At 39.5% G+C, this 15,941-nt stretch overlaps 1 protein-coding gene across 6 annotated transcripts in view; it reads left to right on the forward strand.

Moving 5' to 3' along the window:
- The first annotated feature begins 1,924 nt into the window (after positions 1-1,924).
- Positions 1,925-15,941, forward strand: part of zbbx (zinc finger, B-box domain containing) — a 68,714-nt gene continuing 54,697 nt past the window's right edge. For 5 of the 6 annotated variants that reach the window (XM_039622246.1, XM_039622248.1, XM_039622250.1 and 2 more), the window contains exons 1-3: positions 1,925-2,090; positions 4,061-4,194; positions 4,677-4,790. In XM_039622246.1, the coding sequence (XP_039478180.1) occupies positions 4,130-4,194; positions 4,677-4,790 (179 nt within the window). In that variant the 5' untranslated portion in view covers positions 1,925-2,090; positions 4,061-4,129. The remainder of the gene's footprint in view (positions 2,091-4,060; positions 4,195-4,676; positions 4,791-15,941) is intronic. The other variant, XM_039622247.1, reaches the window with a different exon arrangement.

The raw sequence follows: 15,941 nt of genomic DNA on the forward strand, positions 1-15,941 counted from the left end.
GGATGAAAGCTGCCAAACACCTTTTCAAGGTTATTTAACAATTTCTCTATTATTTCGTCAATATACTTCCAGGATTATCTACAAACCTCCTGTGCATGCCAGGAGCCACACACAAAAAAGTGTGTGTTGATTCTGGCTGGCTGGCTGACTACATTCTTTCTCTCCATGTTTCTCGCACTATGTCATTGATAAAAGGTTTCCAACCATAGCCAAACATTCAATATATATATCCAGCACGGGCCTGCTGAGGAAGGTTTAACCCAGCAGATGACATTCAGTACAGTGCCATAATCATTGCCTCCTAATGAATTAAATAGCCCTGACATTTCACAGCACAGTGCTTGTGCTTTTCCTGCAACTGGTCTGGTGTTGTAGCCCTCCTTGCATGCATTCTGTTGCTCTCTCATTACTTCTCCTGCATTACTTTTCCATGTGCCTTTTGGCCTCTTGCTTTGTCCCCTTCTCTACCTGCTCCCTTCAGCTCTATGCACCTCGCTTCCCCCCCCACTCCTGCTTTCTCTTCCTCTCATCCGTCCGCTCATCGGTATGCCACTGCACGCCCTGCTGTCTGTGCAGGCAGAGCTGAGAGAGAACGGGAGAGGGAGTCACTGTTTAGCAGCCGAGACAGGATCCAGCTGGAGGGTCACGACCCTAAATGACCATCCACACACACACACACACACACACACACACACACACACACACACACACACACACACACACAGAGGCACGTGTACAATAAGTCATACACCCACACTTCCCTGATGGCAGGAGCAATAGGTCATATGCCAACAATGTAGGAAGAGAGAAACAGACAAAAGGAGGGAGAACAAGCAAACGAGAGAGAAAAGATTTAGGAATGAGGTGGAGGTGCGCTAAGCCATAATTGTCCTGTGGTTTGGAGAAAGGACGGCATGGTAGGATAAAGACACAAGGAAAAAAAAAGAAAAAGTAAAGGTGGAGGAATAGCTTGCTGTAGATGAGTGCTTTTGCAATCGTCAAAAAGTTTCTATTGTCCTGGAATACAAATGAGGCTGGATGAATGCCTGGCTGTACTGTTATGGACAAGAGCATCTCAAAGGCATATAATGATAATGACAATCAATAATACAGTTATGATTTCAAAAGGCAGACACATCACATGTAGAATTTCAGTTTATTAATACTAGATTCTTCTGTTCTGATGCACAGTTGGTGCCGCTGATCCTTTATAGGCTACACATATATTACCTATGGTATGTATGATGTAATATGTACTCTATTTTTAAAGTTGCAAAAGCACTAAAACTCGGTGTTTTTAACCTGGCATTTAACCTTCTTGTTAGTAACATTGTAATGTTAGAACTCCATCAGGTTTGTATTTTACATATAGCTATGTAATAAGTGGCTACATAGTGACTTATGTTTCTTGCTTACAAATAAGCACTCTTGTGGGGACGCAAACTATATTCCTCACTTTGGTCTTACCAAATTCAACCCAGCACATTTATCTTATGGGCTAATGGGAAATTATTTTGCTTCTGATCTCTAATGCTTGTCAACATGAAATATTTAAACATCATCGTCTTTGGATTACTAAAGACAACTCCAAAGTCAGCTAAAAAATAAAAAAAAATAAATAAATAACGAGGGTTCAAAGCTCTAATCAGTGCTATAAAATTTTATCTTGATGCTTTAAGGATTTTAATTAGACGGGAATTCCCACTACCCATGATTATCAAAGCAATAGGGGAATTTGCTGCCTTTGAATCCAATGCTTATTCCCGGAACAAACAAAAGCACATACACACGGCCTAATTCCTTTTTTTTAAATATATCAAACGGGGAAAAAGTTAACCAAAACACAAACAAACACGGATATACGGAGCAAAACCGCCACTAGTAAACTCACCCGCCGTCAAGCTATCGCGAGACAGGGGTAAGTTGCTATAGTAACCTAACAGAAACGTTTCGTCTACAGACGAGAAGCGCTCCTGGCGAAAACCTGCAATAAATGTCATGTAAATGTGACTTTTTGGATTAATAACTAAAAAAAAGGTTGATAAATTACAGAAGCAGATAACTCTAAAAAGAGCCGCGGAGCGATTTCGGTAAGTTTCATATTCTCAGCAGCCTGTGAAGTTTAAGTTAGCCTGTTCTACAGTCACCGTCACATGCCACATGAGCTTCACGGTTACTGTCTTAATATTAAATAAACCGGTCTCACAGTAGACATTTTGTCTCGTAGGAAAAGCACAGGGGGGATTAAAAACATTAAGAGTTCCATTAATGACCCAGTAAGTTGTTCCGGTGAGCCAGCATGAAAAATACCAGAAGCTAATCTAATTAATGGGATTTAGTACACCTGCGCTTTTGCTGACACTACAAGAGAAAATGTGTGGTGTGAACAAATGCATTACTGTGTGTGTCATCTTTACTATACGGCTCGGAGGAGACAGTAAATTTAGCTTCACCTAGTCAAATGTCTCTCTCTAGACCAACTACTCTGTTAAACCGTTTGTAAAAACTGTCGCTGTCTAACATGAGCTTACAGGAGCATACGTCACACCCTCGTAATGGTGACTGGATTGTTTATTTCCCCCCTGCCTGCTGTCAAAATCCAGTATGACTTCAACATTTTTTGCAAAGTGTTCATCACCTTTTTATTATTGAATTTACAGTCAAATGGTAAATGGCCTGCATTTGTATAGCACTTTACTCAGTCCCTAAGGACCCCAAAGCACTTTACACTACATTCAGTCATTCACACACACTGGCAATGGCAAGCTACATTGTAGCCACAGCTGTCCTGGGGCGCACTGACAGAGGCGAGGCTGCCGGACACTGGCGCCACCAGGCCCTCTGACCACCACCAGTTGGCAAACATGGGGTCAGTATCTTGCCCAAGGATATTTGGCATGCAGCCAGGAGGCAGCCTGGGATCGAACCACCGACCTTCTGATTAGTGGCTGACCTGCTCTGCCACCTGAGCTACAGCCACCCCAGTCAAATCACATTTAATGTTAAGTAAGTTTGTCTGTCCGTGAACTAATGTCATTGGTTTGTGGCGGATGTGAGATTCACTGAATACACTCCATACTCTGGAGGCAAATTGGATCATTGTGCTGGTGTGTCTTCAGTGGACATTTGATTTAACTTAGCTTCGTTATAGCTCCTTGCAGTTGCTCCCTTATTTACAAGAGGTCACTCCATGTTTTGTCCATTCACATATCCATGCTTTTCCACTTATCCGGCTCAGGATTGCAGGAGTAGGGGCTGGAGCCTATCCCAGCTGTTAAAGAGTGAGAGGCAGGGTACGCCCTAGACAGGTCGCCAGCCTGTCGCAGAGCTAACACAGAGAGACAGACAACCATTCACACTCACATACATATTGACGCCTATGGTCAATTTAGAATCACCAGTTAACTAACCCCACTAACTGCAGCCACAGTGAGGCAACAGTGCTAACCACTGTACATGTTTTATGTGGCAGATCTTTATACCGGATGTCCTTCCTGATGCAACCCTGAAGGGATTTGTGTCTCCTCCTGGCATTGAATCTTTTACAAATTTGCTTCAAGTAAAAAAGCAAAAAAACAAAAAACAAAACCCAAATCCCCCAAAACCATCTGTTCTGGGATAGGCGTGTTTGTGGCTTTTCATCAATGTTCTAATTTTACCCTATAGATATACGATTATGTTTTTAAAATTGCCCGTGAAATGTCAGTGTTTTTGCTAAGAGACTACCCACCTTGAACAAAATGGCTCGTCTAATGTCACTTTTTCTATCTACTGAGTTTCTAGCAGGTGTGGCTGCACTGCTTTCATCAAACCTGCCTTATCGGCTAATTTTCTTAGTCGTCTTTTACTGCCCCCAAACCATTTATCATCCATTTAGATCCGTCAGATGCAATTTAAATATACGTGATTGCTTGTTTTAACTTCCTATTCTTCTGGGCAAATGCATCCCTGCTATTTTGCTCGTTCCACCCTGGCAGTATTCATTTATGGCTGTGTGTGATTTAGCTTGGGCCCTGCATGAGATCCAGTTTTATGCCATTACTGTGGGTTTTTATTGCAGCAGAGACTCTTTGTAAAAAGCACAGCGAAAGACTGGAGAAGAATACCTGAGCCACCAGAAAGAAGAGCCATGAATTTAAATGACTTTGTGGTGCTTCCTAACAACAAGGCCAAATCTGTCAAGCTCAATGCCAGGTAAGATGAGATAAGATCAATGATGTGATTTAAGGCATTCGGTAGAAGCCCATTATTGTTCCTTGGCTCCCATCCTATTTTCATCTGTAACCATTCAAATTCTATCCAGAGAATCGCTATTTCACAAAATGGACTTTCAAGCAAGGTAACTGTTGTGAGGTGGTGCCTAGGTTTCTTGGTAGACTCTATTCCTTTTTTTTTTTTGCTCTGTTTTTTACTAATATTGCTCAATACTCCTACTGTAGTTTCTCATTTGCCGACCGGTAATTGAATAAATTAATGCCTGACTTGGTGATGCCCTGATCCAGTAACTAATTGATTGCAGGTATTGATTATTCATAGCAAAAGAGATCTGCTAGTGGTGAAAATAAATTGAAGTTATTGATGAAAGCCTTGCTCTCCAATCTGACGGAGTAGGCCCTTTGTATGATTGATTGTTGTTGATTGATTGCTTATATGTGGGTGTGTTTGTGTTAACATAGGAACTTGCAAGAATTGCAAATGGAGACCACGACTCTGGCCAGTGAGAGCAGGGAGATAGAGGAGAAACTGCAACGGCTGAAAGACAGCATCAGTAAAGAGAAGGCGGAAAGAGGGTGAGTATTAGTGTTACAGTCTGTATCCTAGAAGGGCAGTGATTTGGAGAGATCGAAAAGTGAAAATGCAAGTGAGACGCCAGGAAAAACACAGGAGAGGTCCAGAGAGGGGAACGGAAGATAGTGTAGTGAATAAGCACGAGCTGTAACACAAAACACAGAAGAGGGAATTTTGTTTTCCTGAATCAAGTTTCAGCTTACTGAAGAGCAACTTCTCCTTATGTTGTCTGTGGAGTATTTCTTTACTTCATCTGTTGTTTTTTTATTTGTTTTTTTCTGGGTGTTTTCAGCTGTTTTGATAAAGGTGAATAAATAAATAAATAAATAACTATGGGAAACCACATGAACAACCTTCATTCATCATCCCATTTAGCAATTTAACACTTTATCGTAACAAGTACTACCACAGCCTGGTTCCATTCACATTTAGTCTTGAGAAGTCCGCCATATTATTAGGTACAAATATGGCCCACACTATTACTCCCCCGCCATCACAAGCCTCAACCAATGATATAAGCAGGATGAATCCATGCTTTCATGTTTTTTTTTTAATGCCAGATTTTGACCTGACCATCTGAATGTTGCAGAAGTAGTTTAGACTCGTAAAACTAGATAATGTTTTACAGTTTAGGTGAAGCTCTGCAAATTTGAATGCCACCCAGTGTGGTTTTCTGCAGCTGTATCCCATCTGCTTCAAGGTCTTATGTGTTATGTGTTCAGAGATGCTCTTCCGTATACTTTAGCTGTAACAAGTGGTTATTTGAGTTCATCCCATCAGATCAAAGCAGTCTAGCCATTCTGCTTGGACCGCTGACATCAACAAGGAATTTTCTCCCAGCGAACTGCTGCCAATTGGATATTTTCTCTTTTTTTGGACAATTCTTTGTAAACCCCGAAAATGGATGTGTGGGAAAATCCCAGTTACTTAAAGCATCTCTTTTCCTCATTCTCATGCTCAGTTTGAACTTCAACAGGTTGTCTTGACCATATCTACATGCCTAAATGATTAGATTGCATTATTTGCATTAACAAGTAGTTCAAAAGGTATACCTAATGAACTTGCAATATTGGTTGCCATTTCAGTTAAAAAAGAGGACTGAGTATTTTCCACTTACTATTATTTACTCATATAACTGAAAATATTTTTTATTTCTTTTGTTTCTAACAAAGTGACCAGTAGTACAACTAAACCTTAAGTAAAACACAGACAAAACATCAATGCAATCTCCTGTCAGTTATGTGGATGTGAAACAGCTGTATATCAAAGATGGTGCTAAATTTATTTGGCGACATAGCTTTCAGTACATACCTTAGGTGTATGTACTGAAATTGTTGGATGAGTTTGAATCTCAGTGACCTTGACCTAAAGCTTTTGGAATTGACTCCGTAGGTGTATCCACTAGTAGGCTGAGGGGTAGCACTGTCGGATGCCAGTATTTTATTTTTGGGATGGCAACTTTCTTAACTTATATTGGGTAAGATTTAAAGAGTCAGGATGAGGGCATAAAGGGAATGCAAAGATTAGATAGTGAAATGGTTGGAGCATATTTGAAAAATGCACCAGTTCAACTCGACTGCATGTCATTCCCCTGCACTTTTTCCCACACTTGCTGTCTATCTCCACTGCCACTATCCAATAAAAGCAAAAGTGTAAAAATGTCAAAATGTCACAAGAAAGCATCCTGAAAAAATGGGAGAGGGAAACTAGAAAAAGGGGAATAAATATAGCAACTTCGTAGACACAGCAGGTGACTAATAGAGAGACATGAGGTAGTGCGAGAGGCAGAGAAGTTGCAGCAGCTGTAAAAGAGCAGGCAACACAGAAAGTAGAGACACTGAGTAATAGAGACAGATAGAGGTAGACACCAAATGAGAGAGTGGGAGGTCTGCGACTTCTCTAACTATAAAGGTCAAGAAAAGGTTGCTATGGAAGGAATAAAGAAGCAGTCAGGGAACTGAAAAAGCCAGTCATAGATGAAGTTAGCTCATGCCCATGTAGTGGACTGCGCAAAAGGTCAGTGGAGCAACCTTTGCTGGTTCACATTCCCGACATCAGAGAGACGATGCACAAGACATAAGAATGAGCAACAGTAAAATGAAGGAGAAAAAATACAGTGGGAACATTTTTGACGTTAAAATTAGCTTTGAAAGAGATAAATCACTGGCCATTAGCCCCATTTATATTTTCGCCTTACTTTGATTATTATCAAAGTCCTGATGTTGTCTGTCCTTGATGTATTTATCTTGATGGGATGTTGTTGAGCCCATTATTTATGTAATATTTTTAGTTAGGTCTATATTTGTTTCCACCATGCCATTAACTGTCACAACTACTTAGAGTAACTGAAAGTGGATATAGAGAGTCACTGGCGGTATATACAACGCTATTTGCACGCTTTCATTTCTTTCTATAAATAAGTTTCTTATATTCTTATTTAATTTTAAATTGTCAGGGCAGTGATAACGGTGAGAAAGTCGTAACAGTGAGAAAGAACTTCAGTGTCTCTGAAAATCACTCTTTAAAAGAGATGGAAGCAGCTGCCTGCTAGTCAGAAATGCTAAGATATTACTCTGTCATGTTAAAAGAAAAAAAGAGCTCCAAAATATCAGGTTTATAAAAATGATAATTAAATATATTTTGTTTGAGGTTTTTCGTATATAGGGTTTAATTTTCAGTATTGGTTTACCAAAGTCATAGTCTCTCTTAAAAAGGAGATGTAAGTGTACAGTTGTATTCCCATCGAAGGCAACTCAGATCTTGGTAGACACAGGAAATCACATTTTTTGGCTAAAAAGGCCTCCAACAAAGAGAGATAAAAGCAGAGTCAACACTGGTCTGGGCTTTTAAGATAGAGAGCCCTGTGAGCTGCTAAAAGGCTTCAGTTTGACTATTTTGGTTTTGCTTCACTTTGTTTTGGTGTGAGATTCTTCTCTAGTGCAACATCCATTTGTTCTGAATGTTGCATAATGCCTTTAAGCATTTAAAACCTACATATTCTAGATTTTTTATTTACCAAAAATCCAGCTGAGTTTGGTTATAATGTTATTCATGTGTTCCTGACAACGTTTGAGCTTTGTTGCCAACCCGAGACCTTTGTAGTCACACAAACACCTATAAATTATATATACTGTACATACCTGGCTCATTATTGTGAGCCATTCCTACTTGCATGAGCAGAAAATTAATTTATAGCCTGAAAGCAAACACTGGATATTAATGAGATGTTCATTAATACCTCTGAGTTGTGTTACCTATGTATAGTTATGGAGAACCGTGTAATATTATTAGTATATTATATAGCTCAGGGAAAGCCTAGTGAGAGCAAAATATGGATTTTATGCACTGAATCCTTTAAATAATATCCACTCAAAAACTATACACACACACATATGTGAAAATACACTTTAAAAGCAGGAGAGCTAATTACACTATCAGTGATTAAGAATATGGTGAGAGGCGCTCATTTCTCATGATGGATTGCTATTGGTTTGATTCATACATCACCACCTGGAAGTGCAACGTGTTTATCGCTTCTGGAAAGGTGTTGCATGTGTATTTTTTTTTTTTTGTTTGTTTTACTGGAAGTCTAGGTCTAATTAAGAAGCCATATATCAGTATGGGAAGAGGGCCCTCTTGCCCAGGCTTTTCAAATGATAAGCACATAAACACAGTGTTTTCTGTCAGGCTGAAATACTGCAACATTTACCACTCCACCAGCCCCAGGATACAACAAGATGTGCGAGCGTCAGCTTGTGTGTATTTCTGATACCTGGCCGGCTATAAATAATGTTATTCATGTGTTCTTGTGTGTGTTTCAACACTGTGGATTACAGACTTTTCTCTTTCTTTTATCCCTTTCTTTTTTCTTCTTTTTTTGTACTTTCTGGTTTGTGTTCCTTAATCAGACACACAACTGTGCCACAAAAATTCTGTTCAAGCTCCGTGTTTTTGACATATTACAGCATACTCTATAAGTAAGTTCAGAAAGATTTTTGATTTGTGTGTGAGCAAGCTGTAAAAAAGTAGATGAAGTAAGAGGTTGTTTATAGTATGGGGAATAGTGTGAAGGTAGGAGAGCAACTTTGCTTGCCTAACTATAGTGTGAAAATGAATAGTTTACTCTGGGTGTCTTTGTTTAGAGCTATCTCAAGACTTTAAAAAACATAATATTCAGACATATTTTCTAATTTTAATTTAGATCGGAAGTAGTTAATTTTCAGAAAGACCACTGATGATTAGCAATTATTTGCAATGTCTTCTCCTTGTGCAGGGGTTTCATTAAGCAGTTTTCTCTGTGCTGACTGCTGTTGTTAGAGTAAAACACCTTTGTTCTGATCACCTTTGGCTTTTGTATACTGGAAACGATGGGAAGCAAGAACTCCGCCACTTAGGATCGGTTAGAAAGTTAATTTTCTTACCATATATTGGTTACAGAACCCAGGTTCTTGGATGCACTGTATAAGGTTGTCATGATACTAGCATTTCAAACTCAATAACGATACCCAAGAAAATGCTTAATACCATTTTGATACTATCTGTTTGTTTTCTATGCTTCTCATGACTTGGCACCATATTTCATTGCTGATCAAACAGAGTTAGTAAGGTAGACTCCCACTATTTCTGTCCTGTGGCTGGTAGACTTTTCTGAGCTTCAGTCTGGGTTATAAGAGAAACATAACATTATTTTAGACACAAATATTTGTGTCTGATTACATGTTCTGCCTAGCTGCCACATTAATGTTACCATTTTATTATTAACCGCTACCTTAATGTTAAATTAAGAGACGGGTAATCTGACTGTCAGGTAACTGCTAATAGTTAAATGGCGAAGGTTAACGCTGTCTGTTAAGTACTTCAATAGGAGCTTTACTGACCCCACGAAATTCCTCCGACACTGTTTGTCAGTGTTGTCAACGTCACTACTTCAACTACTAGTGAGGGGAGTGGCTGTGTGCCTGCCTGTCTGCAGCACTGCTGTATATATTTGTGTTTCAGATGGAGGAGGCAAAGATGACACTGTTGGTATCAATAGTAAATAGGTATCTAACCCGATAGCAATTTTTAATGGTAATTAGTGTCTGTAGTGTAGAGTTTTTTTTTGTTTTTTTTTTTGATGGGTGAAAAAACTATAAGCCGTCTGTTAGTCTGCAGCCTGGACAAGCAGAGGTTTGTAGAAGTTTTTGAAAAGACATGACAATAAGTGCCATTATTGAGGGCTACAGTGAAACACAGTCATTTCCCGCTCAGTTTTTATGATTGAACGTCACATTAATTTAACTTTATTTCCCTCCTACTTTTTCTCTGAAAGCTGTGTGCAATGATACAGCAGTGGCTTCGATGTGAGACCCAGCTTAACAATTTGAATCAATTAATTAGTGCGCCTTTAATTAAAAAGATGAAATGGTTTCTCATTAGCTTATCTCTCACTGACATAAGAGAAAGCAGACAAAGATGGGTTTGGCTAATTTGTTTAATTAGTTGTTTTCAGGTATGATGTGAAGGTTATCCGAATTTTCCCAACTTCCTTCCTTACCTGTCTTTTTTTCCTTTTTTTTTTTTTCCCACCAAAACATCCAAGTGTATCTTTGACAACACTTTATTATAGATCTTCAAGCTGTGATTTATTTTCAGGCTGTGCAGCGTAATGTAACTCTGTTTTTCTCTCTCTGTCTGTTAGATCGCAAAGCTCCCGGAGTAGATGAATTGTTCATCTTTGTCTCAGTCTTCCTACTCTCTCTCTCTCTCTCTCTTTCTCTTTCTCACTTGCTCCCTTTTTCTCTCTTGTATGCACCCAGAGAATAGGCGAACAAATTCAGTTTGCTGAGAGGAGGTGTGGTATAATCAGTTTGTGAAGGGTACACAGGCGATAATAAAGCCAGAGCAGCAGCTTGGGGCAAACGTAGTACATCATTCTCTGTTGTGGCCTGCCCGAGCCACAGATTTAATGTAGCTTTGTCTTTAGGCCGTACGGCTCACAGACACAAGCGCTCATCTTATCTAAAAGTATGGTTGAGGTTTCTTTTTTCCGGTTTCCTCTGCTCTCTCTTTGCTCTGCTTCTCGCCCTATCTGCTGCCTATTCCATTATGTTGTCTGTCCATCTTTTATCCCTTTTCTTTTTTGTTTCATTTGGCTCCCTAGTTTGTGTGATACGTACATGTGCATTGACCCACTGACCTGATACTACTCATCCCGGGCTGAAACCCATTATTTCTTTCTTTTTTTTCTCTCTGTTCTCTCATGTCACACTGAGAGGGATTTTAAAGGAAACACAATTACTTTGGCATTGGACTTCAAAGAGGGTTTGCCCCACGTGTATGTGTGTGCAAGAGGGGCACATATGTTGTCACTTCTCACTTTGGCTGAGATGGGTCAGATAAAGGTGAAAGCCGGGTGTGTTTGAGTATATGTCAGTCTATTTTTCCCAGAATCATCTTAATTAAATTGAACTAACGCTAAATTTTACAGCTTAACCTAACTTTTATGTTGTTCTTACCTTCAAACAACTCTGAAGGTATTTGGAAGAGTGAGGACTGGCCAAGCAACAAGCAAGCGCACAAACAATTAATCTGTTAGCTACAAGACTTGGGGTGTGGTGTTGAATGTTGCAGTTTTCATTTACTGTAATGTTCAGAGATAAAAGTGTGTGCGTGTGTGTGTGTATGTTTAAAAAAGAAAATATATTGCGTGGATGTATTTGCATGTTTCTGAAACTATGTTATGCTATTATTATTTTGAAGTGTGTTTTTCCAGATTTAGTTCAGTTTGTGTCTGTGTGAATTAGATAGCTTGAGCTTTGCTAATGGAGATCACACACACACACACACCTACACACACATTCACACCTACACAGACACACACGTGTTTCTCCAGGTTGATTGTCCTGAAGGGACACCCTGTCATCCTGCACTGACAGGGGTGTGCCTCAACTGTCTCCCTTAGCGACAGTCCAGTTGCCTAGGTGATGTCTTGAGGATGATTACCTGACGCCCACCCTCAGTGTCAGCACAGCACAGCGACGGCATCAGGGTTGCTGGCAACTCTTGCCATCACACGCACATATAGATTCAGACTCTGACTTTCTGTGCCTTGACAGGCTGCCAGCTCAATCCAAAATAAACTTCTTTCAAAGACAGCCTGACATCACAATAGCATAAATAGCATAAATAATTCAACAACATGAGCATGAATAACTCACATCTAAATGAGGATCCCTCTATTCTTCACTTTCTCCAACTGACAGGCGTGTCCTGTTAGTGTGTGTGTGTGTGTACTGTATCCACATGCTTATGTGTGTCTGTATATACACACGTGCTCAATTTTAATTTTGTATTTGCAACTGTGTCCATGCTTGTGTGCAAAAACCTTTCATGTTATGTTCTTATGGGAGAAAAACTATTGTGCTTAAGTGATCCCAGCATGTGAATTTTGCAACTAAAGGAGACAAGCCAATAGATTTTGTTCACAGCACCGTGCATGGCGATGACATAGATCGTAAGTCTCATTAAATGTTCATTTGTCTTACACCGCAATTCTGAAATGGACATATCTGCCAGAGAATTGTAGGGAAGTCTGATTGAGCCCTAGAAACACTACCCAACTGCTTTAAGAATGCTGGAACATGTTTAGTTTTACAGCCACTTTAGTATTGATACTAAGGAATATACAGATACCATGACTCTCTACTAAATTTGTGGAGGAAATGTAGAGCTGGGCGATATAAGATTTTTTCATATCACGATATGTTTTTTTCATTTCAGGCGATAACGATATATATCACGATATAAGCCAAATAACTATATTTGTAAGATTTAAATGTGCCGTTGCTCACAAGTAAAATGTGAAATAATTAGCAGCTTGTTTTAATTAAAATATTTATTTCCCATAATAAGTTCAACAGGGTAGATGTACTTAAGGAACATGAGACTTCAGTTTCAGGTAAAGGCAAATATTGTAAACTACACAAAAGGCAGCCGCTAAAGCGTTTAAGTTTCAAAATAGAACAAACAAAACAGACCACTAAATTGTCAATTCCACTTAGAAACAAAATTTTAATTCTAAAAATAAATCTTAGGTCGTTTTACAGAAGAACAGACAAAATTGACTAACTTTTGTCAATATCTGTTGTTGGCCAATGTTGGCCAATCAGAAGTCTAGAAGCCTCGGTAGGAAATAGTAAACAAAGATGGGGCATAGAAACAGAACCGAGTCGTATGTGTGGAGGGACAGTAACTATGTGTGTATATGTAAGCATTTAAACACTGCAGAGAGTACAATTAACAGTAACAGTATTGTAGAAATTCATTTCACCGAAACAATAACGTGGCGCACAGTGTGGCGTCAAAAAGCGCACACCTTTGACGCTGCGTTTTCTCTTTTTTCTTGTCCACACGTAAATGCAAAAGCGGAGTTTTCGAAAATATCCACCCTGGCAGGCGTTTTAGAAATCTCCGTTTTCAGTGACTGAAAACGCCGTTCACGTGTGGATTTAAAGGTGCAAACGCATAGAAAAATCTGCGTTTTCAAAATACCCGGTGCGTGTGGGCGTAGCATCAATCTCTCCTTGTTGTATAGCTTAGCTTTTCAAACAGTTTTAACAGTTACTTTAGTCTGACAAAAGCCGAATGACGAATTAGCGCTTTCAGTCAGAGATTGAGCATGCACCGCTTTATTGTATATCCAGACTTGCTTTCGGCACAATTTACAGTGTGCGCTACTCTGTTTTTTGTCAGACTTGAAATAGCTGAAATACCTTCACACTACGGAACTTCTGTGGCCCTTCCGTTTGACAATCTCTCCAGCATTGGAACCATCATCTGTTTTTTCTTCGGTAACCTTCGCTCATGCTCTCGGTTGATTTTTCTCTAGTCGGCAAACTCATTTCCTTCATTACCTGGGCGGCCCGGCTGCAAAACAAATACACATATGCGCCTTGGCGCTTGTGCTGTACGTAACAAGTCATGTGACGTGGCGCTGCGGCTGTGATTGGTTCGGCTCTGCGCTACTTAATTTGGATTGGCTGTTCTTTTTTTTTTTTTTTTAAGAGGACAAGAGAGATGAGGTCTATCGCAATAGTTTAATTTTTCTATCGAGAAAAAGTCATTTCGCAATACATATCGTTATCGTTCTATCGCCCAGCTCTAAGGAAATGTCACATTTGCTTATAGCAGATGTGCACTTACTTATTGAAAATAAGGGACAATGTCTTTACACAGGTAATGAATTAAGACTGCTAATTTTTGGTGATAAGCAAGGCTAATTCTACCCATGGATAGAAAAATGGCACTTTTCCCTCAATGATTAAAACTGTGTATGCACTTTGTTTGAACAAAGAAAAACATCCCTGTTTAATTGTATGCACTTCTTCAGCCATTAATAGCAGTTAGTAGTCATAGCAGTAGCTTCCTTGTTTTGTTATTTGTATATATGTTTGAACTACAGTTTATTAGACTAAGCATTGATAAAAATAGCAAAGTTGCTCAGTTTCACTGTATGTAGGTAAGACACGCACCTGAGAAAAGGAGGAAAGTAGATTATTACACATGATAGAAAAATTACATGTATCTATAAACAGAAAAAAAATTATGAATAAGAAACGCAGCCAACCACTAGCCAACCTTGCAGAATTACAACAGCCATAGAATCCTCTCTTATAGACCCAGAACCCTTCATACATACTGTGATTATCTCATCATCGCAGAAAGATGAACAGGCCCCCCGCCTAATCACAGATGAAGTGAAGCATCACAAGGCAATGGGTGGTGAAGACGTTCTATTTTGTGGTCTATGGGAATGCACAAACCAGCTGGAGGATGTGCTAACAATCTTAACATCTCCCTGTGCAGGCTCACCCTTATGTCCACAGCTATCATTCAAGAATTCACTGGTGACGTGTCTGAATGATTACTACCCAATAGTACCGACTTCAGCTGTCATGAATTGCCTAAAGCGAGATATCCAGATATAAAACCAACCTCCCCGGCACAAGCTCAGTTCCCTCCAGTTTGCATATGAACCTAACTGATCCCTAAAGAATGTAATTTGCACTCTACATCGTTTTGATTTTACCTGGACAGAAGGGGAAAGTATACACTTTGGGGGGAAAAAAAGAAAAGAGAATCTACTGGGCTCCATGGGGTGAGAGAGTAGCTTGAGAATCTAACCTGGGGCTGCCATGTTATAGCCATTCACAAAAAAAGAGATGCAACAATGGCTTTACTTTCTACAACCTCTTCAACCCCCTCCCGTTACACAAGAGGTTTCACATTTTGAGATCCAGAACTTCCAATGCCAGAAACAGCTTTTTCCCGGAAGCTGTGAGACTCCTCAACCCCCTGCTGCCTAGAGCACCCAACAGACACATTTATAGAAACTCTGTGCACCACACGCACAACTGCCTCATGCCCTCAACCCTTCGTCATGCACACACTCTCTCTCTCTCTCACACACACACACTGAGAGGCACACAGAAATCCAAATGCACAGTTTCCCACAGTGTGACCTGATACACAGTGCCTGCAAGTAGCAGCTGGTTAAGCCGCCTTCCCCAGCTTACTAGGGGAAGATGGCTGAAATAAGCTTATACACATATGTAACATTTATTTATTCATGAATTCATTCATTAAACTTCCTTCTGTGCTGTAATATTGTAGGCAAATATCCTTTTGCATTAGACCAAATCATGCAATATAAAGCCATTTTATTGCATGAGGCATGAGCCACCACTTTCTCTTTCTCTCTAAAAATAAAAAAAATTCTTAAAATATACATTTTTAAAAATTGAATAAAACTAATCTGCATCTATATTTCTTTAAAAAATATTGACAGATTTAAGGTATGAAACTTCAGGTTTTATACCCTTTTCTGTATTTTGCTGCCATTTCTTCTACATTTCTTCTCCTCATCTTAATACCTGACAATATTATTAAATACGCACGCCCCATGGGGAAACTTCAACAGATTAAAATACATTAGCTTTGAGTGTTGTTACATCCAGCCTGCTGTTCACATCCCCCCTAATAAAAATACAGGAATAGCAAGATGTGTCAGTTGTTTCTGCTAAATCGAATCAGGTATAATACAATCTGAGAACGGTGTTCAGACTTCTTTTAAAGTAAATTTGCACATGTAAAGATATCTGTGCATTCATTGT

This window comes from Oreochromis aureus, linkage group 14 (genome assembly GCF_013358895.1).
Source record: "Oreochromis aureus strain Israel breed Guangdong linkage group 14, ZZ_aureus, whole genome shotgun sequence".
NCBI classification, from domain to species: Eukaryota; Metazoa; Chordata; class Actinopteri; order Cichliformes; family Cichlidae; genus Oreochromis; species Oreochromis aureus.